This window comes from Castor canadensis, chromosome 3 (assembly GCF_047511655.1).
Source record: "Castor canadensis chromosome 3, mCasCan1.hap1v2, whole genome shotgun sequence".
In the NCBI taxonomy this organism is placed as follows: Eukaryota; Metazoa; Chordata; class Mammalia; order Rodentia; family Castoridae; genus Castor; species Castor canadensis.
This window is the reverse complement of record NC_133388.1, coordinates 55,146,497-55,164,607: the sequence shown is the minus strand read 5'-3', so window position 1 is coordinate 55,164,607 and position 18,111 is coordinate 55,146,497. Positions and strand designations below refer to the sequence as shown.

Genomic DNA, 18,111 nt, shown 5'->3' with positions numbered 1-18,111 from the left:
CTTTTCTCAGATCTGATTCTAAATTCTTAGGAATAAATCTGATTAATGCTAGGCAAAGTGGTGATGCCTGTAATCCCTGCACTTGGGAAGCTGAGAAAGGAGGATTTTGAGTTTCAGGCCAGCCTAGGCTACATAACAAGGTCCTGTCTCAAAAGTATACAAAACAAAATGATTATCCGGTTAGGACAATGAGTCTATCTGTAGTCTAGTCGATATGACCAGTGATGTGTGTGTTGAGGGATCTTATGGAAATCCCAGGATGGCCAGAGTCTACTCCTGTGTTCTGTGAATGGGGATGGCAGTTGTCAAAGGTATCCTAAGGGTATCAAATACTTTGGGAGAACTTATTCTACACTTAGAATCTTTGATATGCTGTTAAAGATTTATCCAGATCAATTTTTTTTTTTTTTGAGGTACTGGGGCTTGAACTCAGGGCCTTCACCTTGAGCCACTCCACCAGTCCTATTTTTGTGAAGGGTTTTTCGAGATCGGGGCTCTCAAACTATTTGCCTGGGCTGGCTTCGAACCTCGATCCTCCTGATCTCTGCCTCCTGAGTAGCTAGGATTACAAGCATGAACCACCACACCCAGCTTAATCTTCTTATATAACCAAAGTTACTACTGTGTAAAATGTTGAATACATGATATTTTTCCCTGTAGTGTTGAAAAGATATAATGAGCAGCAGAAAGATTCATTTTTACATTTGGAAGTGAAGTCAAACTTTAGAAACTGCTTCAGTCTCCAGAGCTTTCCTTGTCTGGCATAAATCTAGTTGATTTGGTAAGTGGACACTCAGGGTAGTTAGCTGACCTTCTCACAATAAAGACACCACAGGAATTGTTGGCCTAATGTTTACCAGAAAGGATTATAATGCCGTTGACCCCTGGTTTAAGAAATTGTTATGTTATCTCTGACGCTAGGCTTTCACTCAGCAGGTTTATGTGATTTGACTATTATTTGTGAACATATAGTCTAGTAGGTGTCTTTCTAAATGTATTGGAATATAAATCTTTCTTACTTGAAATGGAAACAAACCTATAAATTGTGCTCAGCTAAGCTGTTGTTAAATTGGTTATAGTGTAACATTTACCTAGGGTTTTACAACCATTTCCACACTCATAAACCTTGGTTGCTGTGCTTAAAACTGTATCTTATTGAAGGATCTACTACACATAATTATATACTGATGGTTCAAAGGTTCTGAACAACATAAAAGCTGCTCTATTGTTTGTTCTTGGTATATATACTACATGTGCTTTTAAAGCAAAAAATTTTAAAGGTTACAGAATAGGAAGTTTCATATGGCTCTACCTAGCTATGATTTTCTAAGATACTTTTCCTTTTTAACCCTAAGCTGGTAACCTAAAAAAACAGTTTGAAACATTTCCAAGCTCTACTTTTCAATAGTATGCTTTCTTTTTTCCTTCCTTTCTTGCTTCTGTTCTTCATCTTTCTCACTCACTGTTTATTCATTTACTTATTTTCTGTCTTTGAAGCAGCACTATATGACATTAAAATTATTTTATTATATAGTTTCCGATCTATGAACAGTACATACTGGTTTGCCAACACCTCCTTGAGATTCGGAAGATTAATCCTATTTGTTTGGGTTCTGTAACGTGGAGTAGTCTTCCACCTGACATTTACCACCAAGCGAGCCATTAGAAAGATTCCCTTGAGAAACTGACCCTCTAACCACCAAGTTAGCAAGTAAGGCAGATCAAGTGCAAAAACCTATGCTAGAGGCAAAAAAAGGTAATATAGAGAGCTAACAATGCATGATGCTTTAAATGATTAATTCTTTGTTTAGTACTTCTCTGACTCATTCTTCAACTAGAAGTCAGTGTTTTGCTTTACGTGCCATTTCAGTCATTGAATATCTATAGAAGAAAACAAGTAAAAACAGAAGAGGCAGAACCTGAAAGGAATTTGTATGTTGGAATCTCTATAAAGGCAGCACATGGATTTTAGTCCTCAGATCTTTGCTTTCCCTCGAGATTCTACCTGAACAGCACACCATCTGCACCAACACACAACTGCACAGTATGTTTTTTATTGTACATAATAGCACAATTGAGTAACTGATAGCACAGGCCCAACAACTTAGCTGCAAACACCACGTGCACTGTTGCTTTATTACTTAATTACAAGGTTTGGAGTATTCAATTAAGCAATCTGAATGACTTAGACTCTCTGTTCTTAAAAAAAAACAGAATGCAGAGCACCAGTATTATAAACTTTTTGTCAGCTTACGCTGAAATAATAATCTTGATTTAGCTTAAAAATACTCTTCTGATATTAAAAATCAAGTTTTTGAGATTATGTGTGTCTTCTTAATGGGGGATGTTATGGATAGCTCTAGAAAAGGAAGTAATGTTTTCATTCCAATGATTTAGTCACTCAAATGTTTGATTTCATTAAAAACAATTGCTTTTATAAAACAAACTACCATGAGAAGGAACATCATCTTAACGAATTGGAAATGATGATTCTAGAATTCTACTTAAGTCCATTTTCAAATGACTGCCTAACGGGAAAATTAATAAAATCAGGTAATCATTTGTACAATGTTGGTGAATGATTTTATTTCACATTCTTTAAATTAAAATGTGTACCATTCAGAATTCTTAGTTTTAATCCATAATAACGGACTGGCAAACTTGAGCAGAAATTAATTTTATTGGAAGCATATCAGGATACTCATAAAACTGTCAGGAAGGCTTAGTAGAGAGAAGAAAGGCACCTGCTAGAATTCTCCATAGGAATAGTGTGCTTTGGACCAGCCCTGCTGTTCTCACTGTGGCACTTGGTGCTTTTGATATTGTCTGTCACCATAGTATTGGGCTCAGCCACTCTGGATACTTATCCCAGCACCTCTGGAGCTGTGAATCTTTCAAAGTTCAAAACCTGGAGTAGGACATTGATTAGTTAATTGGTTGAGCACAGTTCACTACATATATCCTAGCTATCAGGAAGGCAGGAAAGGGATTTATTTGCCCTTCTTCATCATTCCTTCTACCTACTTTGGGATTAAGTACTTTGTGACTGAGTAGCAAAAATGGAAAGTATCTACCGACAAGTTTTAGTTTAGAGGTTATGAGCTCATCTTTTGGTTGTCAAGTATTCTTTGTTCTCTTCATTTAATGATACTGACTAGGTGATATCAATTCTAATAACAATTTGCTAATTTTAGCAACAATTATGGTATGTTTCCTAACTATCTGTGTGCAAGAATCTCAGAAAGATTTATGCTTTGTCTGATAGTTCTAATGTCTTGGTAGGTTATACTAGTAGTTACAGTATTGTATCACACAATGCCAAAAATATACATAGGCCCAGAAGATAAACCTGTACACAAATGCAAATGACCATACACACACACACATATAACAAGTCTGTAATAGTGGAACTGTTTGAGAGGACTAGGGAGAGGAAGAAGACAAAAAGAGAATGATAGAAAATGAGTAATATCAAAATAAATTTCATCTGTGTAGGAAGCTAGCATAAAGAAACACGTTAAAAGCTGTTGGCTAATAGGGGTGGGGGGAGGGGAAAGGAAAGTAATAGAGGGGATTAGACTGATTAAAGTACAATATATTCATGGGTGAAAGACCATGGTGAAACCCCTTTGAACAACGAATATACACTTGAAAAACGAGATTGGGGACTGGCAGAGTAGTTCAAGTGGCAGAGCACTTGCAAGCAAGCATGAGGCCCTGAATTCAAATACTAGTACCACTAAAAGAAACAAAAACAAAAACCAAAAACAGAAGAGGTATTTAAAAAAGGAGAACAGCATAGGGATGGAGGAGGCATGGCTCAAGTGATAGAGCACCTGCCTAGCAAGCATGTAGGTCCTGAGTTCAAACCCCAGTACCATCAACACCAAAAAAAAAAAAAAAAAAAGAAGTAAGATTGGAATGTAAAGAAGTCCTGTTAGGCGTTGGGTGTTAGTGGGAGGGTAAATGGAGAGGGTGAAGGAGGGAGAATAAGGTCATGCACTTTATATATTTATTTTTTGTGGGCCTGGGGTTTGAACTTTGCACTTGCAAAGCAGGTGCTCTACCACTTGAACCACACCTTTAGTTCCTCCATGTACTTCATAAATTTCTATGAAGATAAAACAATGAAACGTTTTGAAATTATTTTAAGTAGGGGTGAGGGAGAATGATGGAGGGGATGAATGTAACCAAAGTACATTGTAAACATGTATGCAAATGTGACAATGAACCTTCCTCATGTACAACTAATATATGCTAATAAAAATGTTAAAATATATATGTGGAGGTATATATCTTGAGGATGAGGGATAACAAATACGTAGAACTCAGAATTCATAGAAACTGAATGTGAAAGGAACTTAGCAATTAGTTCAGTGGCTCTCAATCTTAGCTGCACATTAGGATCACTCAGACACCTTAAAAATATTGGTGGGGGCTGGTGGAGTGGCTCAAGTGATAGAGCACCTGCTTAGCAAGTGTGAGGCACTGAGTTCAATCCCCAGTACCACCACACACAAACAAAAATTGGTGGACAGAGCCAGGCACAGTGGCATACATCTGTAATACCAGCACTCGGGAGGTGGGGCCAAGAGGATTGTGAATTTGATACCAGCCTGGGCTACATAGGTAAGACCCTCTCTCAGAAAGCACAAAAACAAAAACAAAAACAAAAAAACCTGGTTACTTCCAGAGTATCTGGTGTGGGTAAGCCCTTCCCCAGATATTTTGTCTTGAGTTCGGATGTGTCCCATTTTTTTTTTTTTTTTGGCAGTGCTGGGGTTTGAACTCAAGGCCTACACTTTGAGCCAGTCCACCAGCCCTTTTCGTGTTAGGTATTTTTGAGATAGGGTCTCGAGAACTTACTTGCCTGAGCTAGCTTCGAACTGCAATCCTCCTGATCTCTGCCTCCTGAGTAGCTGGGATTACAGATGTGAGCCACCAGTGCCCGGCAAATAATCTTTTTTTTTTTTTTAAGTGACACTGGAATTTGAACTCAGGGCTTCATGGCTGCTAGGCAGGCATTTTTAACTCTTGAGCCACTCTGCCAGTCCTGGATGTGTCCCATTTTGTATGGTTTAAAAATTCCCCATATAGCCAGAGGACTGGCTCAAGCAAGGCCCTGAGTTCAAACCCCAGAACTGCCAAACAACAACAACAACAAATCCACAGTTTCCCAGATTATTTTAATACGCAATCCGGACTGAAAACCACTAATCTAGTCCAGCTTTCTCAGTTCAGTAGGAAAAAGAACACCAGATTTGAATTTTAAAAAATTCTTAATTTTCCCAGCACTCAGGAGGCTGAAGCAGGAGAATTTCAAGTTTGAGGCCAGCCTGGGCTATATAGGGAGACCCGGCCTATCTATCTATTTGGAAAGAAAGAGAAAGAAAGAAATTTATTTTTCTCTCCGCTGTGCAACTCACTGCAATGTCAGCAGTATATAGGCAGAGAGAGGCCAAAGAATGGTTCAGAGACACAGTTTTCTCTGGCATGGGACTCTGTGAATAAGTAAATCTTAATTTGAATCTGCTTTGTACCGTTTATTGTTCTTAAGAAGCTTGCTTATCCTTTACGGGCCTCAGCTCCTTCAAGTGTAAAGGGGAAAAATAATGTCTCACCCTAATCATTGGAGAGATTTTCTCCTTTTTTTTTTTGGCAGTACTGAGGTTTGAACTCAGGGCCTCATGCTTGCTAGGCAGGCACTCTACCACTTAAGCCATACCTCCAGCCCAAGATTTTCTCCTTAAAGGAACAGAGAAATTGATAAGTGAGGATGAATAACTTAGCCCAGTTATACCTTAATAAGCTAAGAAGTGCTGGTCTTCCCGCTCATTTTCCATGTTGCCTCAGTGTTGTCTGAATGCTGTAATTATTAAACAACCTGTGAAACATCAACTTCAATTCAAACTTTTGTTTTTATTTATTTATTCATTTATTTATTGTATAGTACTGGGGATTGAATGCAGGGCCTTGTGCATGCTAGGCAAACACTTAACCACTGAGCTACATCCCCAGGCCAAATTTTTGTTTTTAGATCTACCATTCTCATTAATTTTGTTTTGGTGGTACTAGTATTTGAACTTGCACTTGCCAGGCAAGGCCCTACCACTTGAGCCATGCCCCCAGTCCTCATTCTCACCTTTAATATTGCTGTGTTTGTTTGCAGGTGTAACCAAAGTAATTAATCAAGGTTTTTTTTTTTAATAGTTAAAGAGAATTAGAAAGTAGGTCCTGAAGGGTGCTGATGGCACCCTGCCAAAACCACCATCTTACTATTTCTTTAAAGACTTCTAGATTTCCTGGGTGGTATGTGTTCTTTAAACTAGACAGGGGTGGGTAAGTCTGACCTAAGGAATCAAAATGATAAATGGGATGAAATCATCATATGAGGATGTGGTCAGACCACCCTTGCCATACCATCAGAATTGTTACTGGATGGAATAAATTTAAAGAAATAAATGTCAGGGTTGGGTCATGCAGAATGAATAGATTGTTAAGAGCTATAGGAACTCAGAAATAGAAGTAAACAGTGTGGGTACTGTTAAGAAAGACATTAATTTTATTTTAAAAATAAAGCCTAAGCCATTTTTTTACAAGTCAATTTTTTTTTTCTTTTATTTCTTTTTGTTGGTACTGGGGTATTAACTCAGGGCTTCGTGCTTGCTAGGTAGGTACTATTACCACTTGAACCACAGCCCCAGCCCTAAAATAGTTTGTAAATGAAAGCAGGTGTGGTGGTGCACGTCTATAGTTTGAGCACTCAAGAGGCTGGGGCAAGAGTTCCAGGCCAGCCTGGGCTTGTGCTACATGCTAAGTTGGTGTGTCAAAAATCCAAGGACTGGAGATATAGGTCAGTGGTAGAGCACTCTAGCATACCCAGGGCATGGGTTCCATCCTCCCCTCCCCCAACACACACACAAAAGGAAGTCTCTTTTACGTGAAAAAACAGGTATTTTTCTATGGTTAGTTTTTGAGCTTTCACTTACTTTTTTAATAAATTGTTGCTAGGTTGGCAGAGTGACTCAAGCGGTAGAACGCCTGCCTAGCAAGCGTGAGACCCTGAGTTCAAATCCCAGTGCTGCCAAAAAAATTTAAAAAATTGTTGCTGCTGCCTGGCTCATGCCTGTAATCCTTGCTATTCAGGAGGCAGAGAATAGGAGGATTGCAGTTCAAAGCCAGCCAGGCACTATCTCAAAAATACCCAACACAAAACAGGACTGGTGGGGTGGCTCAAAGCAGTAGAGCCTACCTAGCAAGTGTGAAGCCTTGAGTTCAAAATTCCAGTACTACCAAAAAAAAAAAAAAAATGTTGCTTCCAGAAGGAATCAAGAAAATGAGTGTTTCATATATGGTATGACTTAGTAGTCTTTTATAGATGCTTTGATTTGTTAAAATTCGCTTTTTTTTTTTTACTGGCATGATGAACAAATTTAATTTTTTTAAACTATCTGTGTTTGTTTTCTGGCCATTGTTACTTGTTTTGTGCTATGGTTATTAGTTAAAATAATCAGTTACTTTATTATTTGATGAGCCACTCCAGATATCTAGGTATCCAGGTACTCTAAGTTATGCCACTGTAGGAAAACGTCACTGTGTCAAACCCCCAGACTGAAGAAAATAGCATGTGCATGTCACCTTCTTTTAACCTTAAGTCTAACTGTCTCAACATCCCCTCGACACAAAAGATTTCCTGAAGTCTTCCACAAACAGGTGGAGGTGGAGTAATCAAAGTCAGTTTACACGGAAGATCAACTGGGCAAGTTAAATGACCAATTCCAGGCTATAGAAATAGTCTGATTCTAAATCCTATGCTAAGATTTTTTTTTTAACTGGGTTCGCATATAAAGTATCTTTTTTGTGGAAAACATTTTAACATTACATAAGTCACTATCACAAGTTTTCCAATTCTTAAATCAACATTTAGAGCAATACATTTTAAAGATTCTCTCGTATTTTTCAACGCTGAGATAGTATAAAGAATGAGGCTTGTGCCTTTTATCTTCAAGGGCCAGAAAACAATCTTTCTGAAAGTTAATGTTGGGACCCATTATCTGGGTACATTTTTGTCCTAGCCATGTACGTTAAGATTCATAAGGCTAAGACAGGGAGGGTCGGTGAGAAGCAACTATTAATTAAGCTACACAAGGTGACATTTAAACATGAAAAGCCATCGCATTTTTTTTAAGTTGGGTACAGTTCGGGAACTCTACGTAACACACTGAAGAAACGTGGGTCGGTTGTGCCGAGACGCACGGAGCCGGGCAAAGCCCAGCCCAACTTCGCAGAAGCGCTGGCTGCTGACTGGCGGATTCCGCATGGCGCACCGGCCTCCCACGTGTCTTCCAGGAAGCACACAGAACTCACGGGATAAAGAAAGCCAAGAAAGGGCTGGTGAAAAGAAAACAGCGAACCGAGTTTCGCTGCGAGACCAAGGGGGCGCGAAGGCCGGGGCGGGGTGATGGGAAGTCGGGCCCGGAGTTCCGAGAGTAGGCCTGGAAACTGCTCGGTGGGGGCGTTTGCTGTAAGAGCGGGCTGCCAGCCGACCCCACCCGGGAGAGCCCCCTCCGCCCAGTGCGTTTTGTCCTCCTGAATCGGGTGAAGAGGGGAAACGGGTGACAATCTGGGAAGAAAACCCTGGAAGCGCGACAGGTGGGCGCTGGCGCGAGCGCGAGGCCCACATGCCCTCCGAGACGCCGTAGCCCCGCCCCCTCGGCGCGTGGCGCCCGTGACGCTAGGCGCGCGGGCTACTCTCCTTCCAGAGGTCGCGCTGGTCCGAACGGTCGGCCTCTGCTGCGCATGCGTGGTTGGGAGGGGAAGTGAGGCGGTTTCCTCGGCGCCTTTTCCGGCAGCGGCGGCGGCAGAGCTGGGAGGAGGAGGTCGGAGGCCGGAGGAGCCCGCGCTCGGGGCGGCGGCTAGAGGTAACCCCCGACGCGGGCCGAGCTGGAAAAGCAGGTTGCTTCGGCCTCCGCTCCCCTCTGGACCTCGAGCGGTAACTCCCTTCTCCCTCTCTGTGTTTCTGCAGGCGGCGCATCGAGTTCCTCCGAGGATCAATGACCTGACGGAGCGCCGGAGTCGCGCTCCTTCTGGGTGGCTTGGGTCGGTGGTGAGCCCGGGGCTTGCGGACTGGCGGACGGGCCGGCCGGAGGACTGCAGTCTCCCGCGGAGGGGTGAGAAGCAGGCGGAGCAGCGGGGACGGCGGCGGCGCTCGCGCGGCGCCTGCGGGGGGAAGGGCAGTTCCGGGCCGGGCCGCGCCTCAGCAGGGCGGCGGCTCTCCCAGCGCGGCTCAGGGGCCCGGGCGGCGGCGGCGGCGGCGGCGGCGGGAGGCTGCGAGAGGCGCGGCCGGTGATGTCCCGGTGAGCGGCGGGCGCGGGCCTCCGCCCCTAGCAGGCAACTTCCTCGCAGGCCGCACGGGCGCCCTCGCGGCGACCAGGCTTCGTTTCAGTTTCGCGGCGGCCGCGGCGGCGTTGTTGGCAGAGGGGACCCGGGACACCTGAATGCCCCCGGCCCCGGCTCTTCCGACGCGATGGGGAAGGTGCTGTCTAAAATCTTCGGGAACAAGGAAATGCGGATCCTCATGTTGGGCCTGGACGCGGCCGGCAAGACGACCATCCTGTACAAGTTGAAGCTGGGCCAGTCGGTGACCACCATCCCCACCGTGGGGTTCAACGTGGAGACGGTGACTTACAAAAACGTCAAGTTCAACGTATGGGATGTGGGTGGCCAGGACAAGATTCGGCCGCTCTGGCGGCATTACTACACCGGGACCCAGGGTCTGATCTTCGTAGTGGACTGCGCCGACCGCGACCGCATTGACGAGGCCCGCCAGGAGCTGCACCGCATTATCAATGACCGGGAGATGAGGGACGCCATAATCCTCATCTTCGCCAACAAGCAGGACCTGCCCGATGCCATGAAACCCCACGAGATCCAGGAGAAACTGGGCCTGACCCGGATTCGGGACAGGAACTGGTATGTGCAGCCCTCCTGTGCTACCTCGGGGGACGGACTCTATGAGGGGCTCACATGGTTAACCTCTAACTACAAATCCTAATGAGCATTCTCCAGCCATCCCCCAGAAGGAGAGAAATCAAAAACCCATTCATAGGATTATCTCCACCGTCATCACCTCTTTCAGTTGCCACTTTCTCTTCTTTTGAATTTGAACTCTGGAGTTAACTGTTCTACGTTTTGGTGGGGGAGGGGGGTTGGGGTTTTCTTCTTTCCTTTTTTCTCTCCCCACTCCCTCCCCCTTTTTTTTGGCTTTGCGTTAGGATGCTCTGATCTGACATTTGACATGAACACAGTGCTAGATGCTCTTGTTGACTTCCAGCAAATGGGGTTGGGGAAATACAGCAGTTCTTGGTAAAGTCCTTTATAATAATGGTTTGATTTTTTTATTTTGAGAGAAATTTTTTTTCCAATGTATGCTTTTTTCCTTTTTGCCCAGTTTCCTTATCACTTGCTGTAGATGGCTTATTTTGCATTCATGCAGACTATGTTGCAAGTCTGTTTCATCTAGTAAACTGAAAATTATTGCTTAATCAAACTGCCGTTTGTCTTTTATATTTAAGGCCTTCCCCCCTCCCTTATTAGTTCTAACTTTAACGTAGTAATTTCAAATGTGACCTTTTATAACTAAGACCAATATGGTAAACTTAGCCCACAGTGGCAAATAATGAGTAATACCAATGTAATATGTTCCAGTTGCACATCAGTATGTTAAACAGGTAATGTAAGAAGTTCTTTGAAATGTCAGCTCTTAAGTTCTGAAACATACATCATGCATGAGTAAGAATAAAACTAAGTTCCCCATAACATAGCTAACTTTACGCTGCATAAAAATATGAAAGTGTAACCTGTCTAGGACACAGATTGTTTTTCACTGCAAAGTTAGCAACTTTGCTGTTTTCCCTCAATTTCTTACCTTCACAATAGACTCTTTCCAGAAAATGGAGCAATAATGGTGTATGCCACACAGATGAAATACTTGTAGATATTTTAAGTGACTTGGGCAAAACTGGAATATATGGTATTATTAACTTGTTTCAAATGTCTAAGACCAGTTTTAAAATTTCTGAAATACTTAACTTTGTTCACTTAAAAAAGCATTTAATGATTCAAATTATATGCACCTTTTACCTAGCTGGAAAAATACACATTCCTGTTTTCACATTACAACAACTGATTAGAACTGAAGATACGTAATTTTTTATAAATGAGTGATCCACATCTCCATGAATTAGAACACTGGAAAAGATGTTTTATTTTAAAAAAGGTATTTAATTTTGCTTGATTGTAGGATTAACTCATGCAAATAGATACCCTGTTGGTTCAATAGTATACTATCTCCTTTAAGGAAAGAAACGTGATGAATGAATGATGTGTAGATTTGAGGGATGACCATTAAAGGGGAAGTAGGATGAATTAAAGAACCTACAGATGACAATGAATGTAAACTTATTTTTCTTCAAGGGTAAGCAGTGTGCTCACTGGTGATAGCTACATCTTAAAATTAGCTGGTTAGAACCAGTAACTAGATTGAGACCACTATGATAATGTTTTGAACCAAATGTTAATGCTTGATTTAGAATTGGGAAGCAGCATCTGGTTCTTATATAGCCTTAAGGATTAATTTTAGTGATCCTCAAGGAATTAAATGTAGGGAATTTCAGAAATGTAGACTGCAAAGGCAGTATACAGGAAAAGGTGGAGTGATTTTGTTAATGAGGGTGTCTGAAAACTAAAAATGAGCCGGATATCATGGTATAGTTGGACAGTATTGGTCCTTCATGTTTTGGCCATATCGTATAATGGAGCTTTTACCAAAGATGTATGAGAAGCAGAAGACTAAAAAAATCAAGTATTCAAAGTAAAACTGAAAACATTTTACTTAAACAGATGGGAAAAGGTGCTATGTTTTAGGCTCCCACTGGTGCAGAGGGATTTTTGAATTCAAGATGCAACTAAAGTATGAAGTTCTGAGTTTTCTCTTTAGTAGAAGTATTTCTGAAAATGAGACTGATAAACACATTTAAGAACATCTTGGTTGCCTTTTAGAATTCCCAAAGCTCCACTATAAATGTAATTCTTAGTGTTTTAGATGATTACAATTTAGGGTACATAAAGATGGGTTATACAAATATCAATGCTATAGTAACATCCTGAAACAAAACAAGCACAAAGATGTAAATGCCTAAACTGGAGGAAACTTGAAACCCTCATGTTAATTCTTAAATGTAGTGTTTCTAACTTGTGACAGATTGTTAGGCAGCCATTTTTTTGTCTTAAAATAACTGGGGGCATAGTTAAAATTTTATACATCAAGTGATTGCTATTACTGAATGTTGCAGGTGAGATATGGTTATTTTTAGTTTATTTGAAATGTCTGCCTGAAAAGGGAGGCAGGGGTTGCAAATAACTGAAATTTGGAAAACCCTAAACCTTTTGGAAAGAAGTTGTAATTTTCAGTTATATTTTCTTTAAGAGTATAAAAGGTTTATAATTGTAGTTAAATTGAGTCATAACATTGGTGATTATGGAGCAGGTGCTTATGGTCTGCAAAAAAGTTATGATCTAAGTAAGGATTTCAGAATTAAAAAAATAAGATCCTAAAGTTTTTGTTTAATTGCATCAATTTCTGTATTTATGTGAATTTATAAACTGCAGTAAGTTTTGAATGAGGTTAATCTTGTCTAATATAAGTAAATGAGTTTGTAGACTGTGATCGCCCCAAACTAAAAAGTACAGTACTTGGAATTGTGTTCTTTATGGTTGTAGTGTTGGTAAAGCACTAATATGCAGAAAATAAAGGAATTACACAGTGCAGTTTCTCACGTCATGTTACTCGTTAAACTAGATAAGTGGGACATGTTGGTGTGTTGGGCCGTGTTATTTTCCAGAATATGTGGTAAAAGTGATTTAATTTGGGAGTCACCTGATTATAAGAACAACAACAAAAGAGAATCAGTTTGGTTCTTACAAATGCTCACTATTGAAGGAGGTTTGCCTTGTTTTAGTTTCACCAAACTTTATGTTATGACCACTTAGGACACAAGAACAGTTGAAGAATTTTAAAAATAAGGTGTTTACTGCTTTTTTCAAATTACATCCTTAGCTTTTTTTTTTTTTTTTAAGTACAGGATTGTGTAAGAAAAGAATTGGCCTATAGAGTTGTCTTGACCTTTGACAAATAGACTTGGATTTTAAAGATTTCTTTTAGAGGTCAAAGTTGCTTGGCTGATAAGGGTAGAATTTTAGCCATGTAGAAGTAAAATAGATGAATAACTTGGATAAAAGGCTTTTAAAAACATTTTTGTAAGCATTGCCTTTCAGCAATGTTTCGTAGTTTAATTTTATAATATCTTACTATGGTATAGTATGATTTAAATCCCACATTAATATTTATTACTGTGGTTTATTGAGATAATCAGTTTTCTAGTGATAGCAGTAGGAGATATTGTCTTCAATATCTCCTACTTAAAAGCATTTGTAATGCTTTTAAGCTTAGAAATAGAGTGACCATAATTTGGCGATAGAGCTTACTAAATTCCTAGTTATTTCATATATATCATATGTAAATATGTTTCACATAATATGTGTATGTAAATCATGGTTATTGTAAGGTTAGAGGTAAAAACTAAGATAAGGCAATTATAAAAAACTTTCAAATCTGACTAATCTGAATATAATGTATTTGGAGCATAACATTTAATAGAAAATAGTCTTTTGCTTGCTTTAATAAAATGGCAGAGATCATGGTACTCAGAAGTTTATCAAAATGGGATATTGGGAGATTGAGTCATAGAAACAGCAAAGTTGTTCCTCCACGCTTTGCCAAACTTTAAAGTTGCCAGACTAGTTGAGCTGGCAGGGAACAAGTGTAGTTGAGATCAAAGAAAGTAGAACTGGTCTCTAGAGGGATTTAGGAATTATAACAAATTTGTTATTACATTAGCTAAAGTAATGGTAAACTTCTAGAGAATTAGATTAAATTAGACTGTAAGAACTAACTTCACTTTGAGGGATAGTAGAAAGTGCTTTAATTGTTTTGTTTTTGAGATGGGGGTCTCACTATGTAGCCCAGGCTGGACTTAAAACTTGAAATCCTGCCTCAGCCTTCAGAGTGCTGGGATTATAGTCATGCATCATGATGCCTTGTGAAAGTGCTTTAATTTTTAACCTTTTTTTCTTCTTTATTTAAAATGTTTTATGGATGTTTGAAAGAACTTTAAACTATCAGTTTGTCCTTGAACACCTTTTTACTTGTGAAATTATTACACATAGCATATATATTTTCTCCATCATTTTATGTAAGTATAAGGCTATGTATATTTATTTATCCAGAACCTATTAATATGTCTGGAATCATGTAAGTGCAGTGAGAAAAAAACCCACAAAATATCTCCATAGAATTTACATGCTTCGGTGGGGAAGACCAAAGGTCAGCTATGAGTGAAAGTGTATTAGGTGATACACTATGTATTGTATAGTATGTTACATTTTATAGAGGAACAGGTGGAAACATGTTCAGAGAAGTCTTTGAGATAGTAACATTTGAGCAAATATTTTAAGGAAGAAAATAATAGCAGTGTAATTAACCTAGAAACAAAAAGATGTGTAGCATGAAGCTGGGCTTATGGCTAAGGCACATCTGGTTGTGGCATGTTTTTATAGTGGCTGTTAACATTTTTAAAGATGTAAGAAAAAAAATGTGTATGCGACCTAAAAAGCCTAAGACATTTACTTTCTGGCCTTTATGGAAAAGTGTTTATTGACTAAATCTAAAGCTGAAATTTTTAAACATTGTCAAAATATATAATATTATCAAAATGTTATCCAACAATTTAAAGCAGAGACCATTGTTAAACAACTTGAATCAAACTTTTTGAGAAACTGGCTTATGTAATTACACTTTTATACAGGGCTCTGAGACTTTGTTAGTCTAATTTGGATTTTTTTTTTCTTAGTATGTTTAAATATGTGAAACCAGTATTTTCTCAGTTTTGATTTTTTTGTTTTTTGGGGTTTTTTTTTGGCAATATTGGAGTTTGAATTTGGCCTCGTGGTTGCTAGGCAGGCCATCTATCATTTGAGCCACTCACCAGTCCTTAACATCTTCCTTTAAAATTTTGGGAATAATTTCACTTTGAATATTTCTCTTACTTTTGTTGTGGTTTGGTCTTTGGGTTTAAGTTAAATGTGCTTTTCTGTTAAAGTATCCTTTCCTCTAGATAATCTATAGTAGTTTGGTTAGTTTAGTTAGGTTCAGCAAACATCAGTTGTGATTTTTATTTACTCAGTATTACTGTAATCAGGTCCTGAGTTCAGTATTTTATGTTATGAAACTTTGTAAGAGGAAGTGTTTTGTTGACTTGGAAGTATCATTAATATGTTGCATGATACTTGTTTTCTTCCAGTATTATTCCTATAACCAATATAAATTATTTCACATGTGAATTTTTCTTGCCTGGAGAGTTCTGTATTAATATTGTAGGATGTGGGACCTTGTTTTCTTTTTTTTCTCTTTTTTATTTGTGTATATTAATTGTACAAAGGACTTTCATTGTGATATTTCCATATTTATGCATATAATGTATGTACTTTGTTCAAATTCACCCCTTCTATTGCTCTTTCTTGTCCTTCCCTCTTTTAAAAATAATTTTTAGTGGGTTTCATTGTTTTGTTTTCATGCATGTGTATGAAGTACTTTGATTATGTTCCTACCTTCCCTTCATCCTCTCCTTTTGCCTTCCCCTCCTCCTCTGGTTTCTACCTTTAAAGTCTCCTTGTTTTGCATTCTTGTTATTCATTTTATTTTAGGTTTAGATTTCACATATGAGAACATGTTCTATTTGTCTTAGCCTGACTTATTTTACTTAATATAATGATTTCCAGTTCCATCTGTTTTCCACCTATAACTATTTTAAAAGAGAAGCTAAAAAAGTAAATAGGAGTTTATGAAAGTTAGGTTTATGAAGGGCATTTATGAATGAACTTTTAAAAAGTGAAAATACTTACATAGACCTATTTGAAAATGGTTGGTTAGTCATGCTCCTAAAAGTTGCTTTCTATTATAGATGAATAGAATGGACTGAGCAGGTTATAGAATATGAAAGGAAAATTAAAACCAAAGTTTTTGGAGTTACAGAAGGCAGGGATTTAATATAACAAACTAAAATGCTTTCTTCCCTTTATTTTTTAAAGCTTTTTGAATAAGCCTGGAAGAGATCAAATTGGGAAATACTTTAAGAATAATAGGAGCATTTGTTGGATGCTTGCCAACAAATATGCATTTCATATGTATTCTCCATTATCCTTACAACCATTAGGAGATAGGGGTCCAATTTTATAATTAGAAAACTGAGACAGGGAGATCCATGTTAATAAGTAGCAGAGCCAGGATTTGAATTCAAGTTGTCTGTACCATACTGTGTATGTGACTGAGGTGAACCAGTGTCTTTCTTAAAAGTAACTTGCTTTGGGTAATTTCCCATAATTTTCTTATCCATCAGTAAGTTTTCAGTCCTTCCATAATTTGAGTCTTTGTACAATGGAGAACATGGTAACAGACTAAGCTTGAGAGACTTTTTCTGTAAAAATCAAATATGACTATTTAATTGTAAGTTTTTATAGATCATTGTAAAAAATAGGAAAAATTGACTTTGAGGTGATTATATGAATATTTACATATAGTCTCGTGTGTGTGTGTGTGTGTGTGTGTGTGTGTGTGTGTGTGTGGTGCTGGGCATCAAATGCAATGTATTGCGCACATTATAGGCTAGCACTCTACCACTGAGTTACATCACCAGCCCATGGTTTTTATGAAACAGGGTCTTCCTAAGTAGCTGGTCTTGGACTTGCCATGTAGCTCATGCTGACCTCAAGCATGTGATACTCCTGCTCTCAGCCTCCCAAGTGCTGTGATTATAGATATGTACCATCACACTCAATGCATGGGTTCTTCTTGATTTAAGAAAAATTTTTATACTGGGTCTGATGGCTTGCAACTGTAATCCTAAAAAAGAAAAAAAGAAAAGTTAAAAGTAATTTGGATATAGTTTTGCATGCAGTGGAAGCCATTGAATATATACATATACATATATATATATATATGAATATATATCACACATATATACACATAGACATATATGTATACACATATATGTTTACACATTTATATTTCATATGTATCAAAAGATAGTGACATGTTTAGGGATTTTAATTTAGTAGGTTTATATAGAATGCTGTGTCAGGATCATGAATAGAAGTTGAAAGAATGAAGTCCTTTCAGGACACTGTTGATAATCTAATTGAGAAAATGACCAAGTATAGTATAGAGAAACTTAGAAGTGAAATAATAAACTGATGATATATTACTTGTGGAAGAAGAGTTAGTTTTCTTTCTATCATGACCACGATTGATGGAAAGGAATCAGAATATACAGCAGATTTTCAATGGAAAGATAATTGGGTAAAGTATCTTGTTTGCAGTCCTGAAAAAGTATGACTCTGTTAGGTATCTGAGTGTGCCCAATAGAAATAGAATGCAAGCTACATATATAATTTAAATTTCTTTAGCAGTCACATATTTTAAAAAGGTGATGAAGTAAATTTTAATATTTAACCAAATATATCACAGCATAAAATCATTAGTGAGATAATTTGCATTTTTGTACAACTTTGGAACACTTCACAAATTTGCATGTCATCCTTGTGCAGGGACCATGCTAATCTTCTCTGTATCATTCCAATTTTAGTACATGTGCTGCCAACTCCAGCACAAATTACATTCTTTCATACAAAATCTTCATAATTCAAATCTATATGATCCAAAATACATTAAAAGCATATCTCAATCAAACTAGCCCTATTTCAGGGCTCAGCAGCTGCACATGGCTAGTGGCTATCATATCAGACAGTTTTTTAAATTATTAGCATAAATTAATTATACAAAGGGGCTTCCTTGTGATATTTACATACATGTATATAATGTACTTTGATCAAATTCTCCTCTATATTATTTAACTCCCTTCTCCCCATCCTTTTTAACAATTTTTAGTGGATTTCATTATTTATACATATATAATGTATTTCAATCATAATTCACCA

At 38.5% G+C, this 18,111-nt stretch overlaps 1 protein-coding gene, 2 non-coding genes and 1 pseudogene across 3 annotated transcripts; 1 reads left to right on the top strand and 3 right to left on the bottom strand.

The window, feature by feature from the left end:
• Positions 1 to 5,656: 5,656 nt before the first annotated feature.
• Positions 5,657 to 5,729, bottom strand: Trnaa-agc (transfer RNA alanine (anticodon AGC)). The gene has a single exon. It is a non-coding gene; the product is annotated as a tRNA-Ala (tRNA).
• Positions 5,714 to 9,228, bottom strand: LOC141421582 (uncharacterized; annotated as a pseudogene).
• An 84-nt stretch (positions 9,229 to 9,312) lies between these two features.
• Arf6 (ARF GTPase 6) lies at positions 9,313 to 12,826 on the top strand. The gene has a single exon (XM_020174342.2). The coding sequence runs from the start codon at positions 9,527 to 9,529 to the stop codon at positions 10,052 to 10,054; it is 528 nt and encodes a 175-aa protein (XP_020029931.1). The 5' UTR covers positions 9,313 to 9,526; the 3' UTR covers positions 10,055 to 12,826.
• A 4,850-nt stretch (positions 12,827 to 17,676) lies between these two features.
• On the bottom strand, positions 17,677 to 17,783 carry LOC141421985 (U6 spliceosomal RNA). Its single transcript, XR_012446654.1, has one exon. It is a non-coding gene; the product is annotated as a U6 spliceosomal RNA (small nuclear RNA).
• Positions 17,784 to 18,111: the final 328 nt, after the last annotated feature.

Excerpts from the sequence above, each read along its gene's own strand:
- Arf6 (XM_020174342.2), top strand. The coding sequence starts at position 9,527 with ATGGGGAAGGTGCTGTCTAAAATCTTCGGGAACAAGGAAATGCGGATC.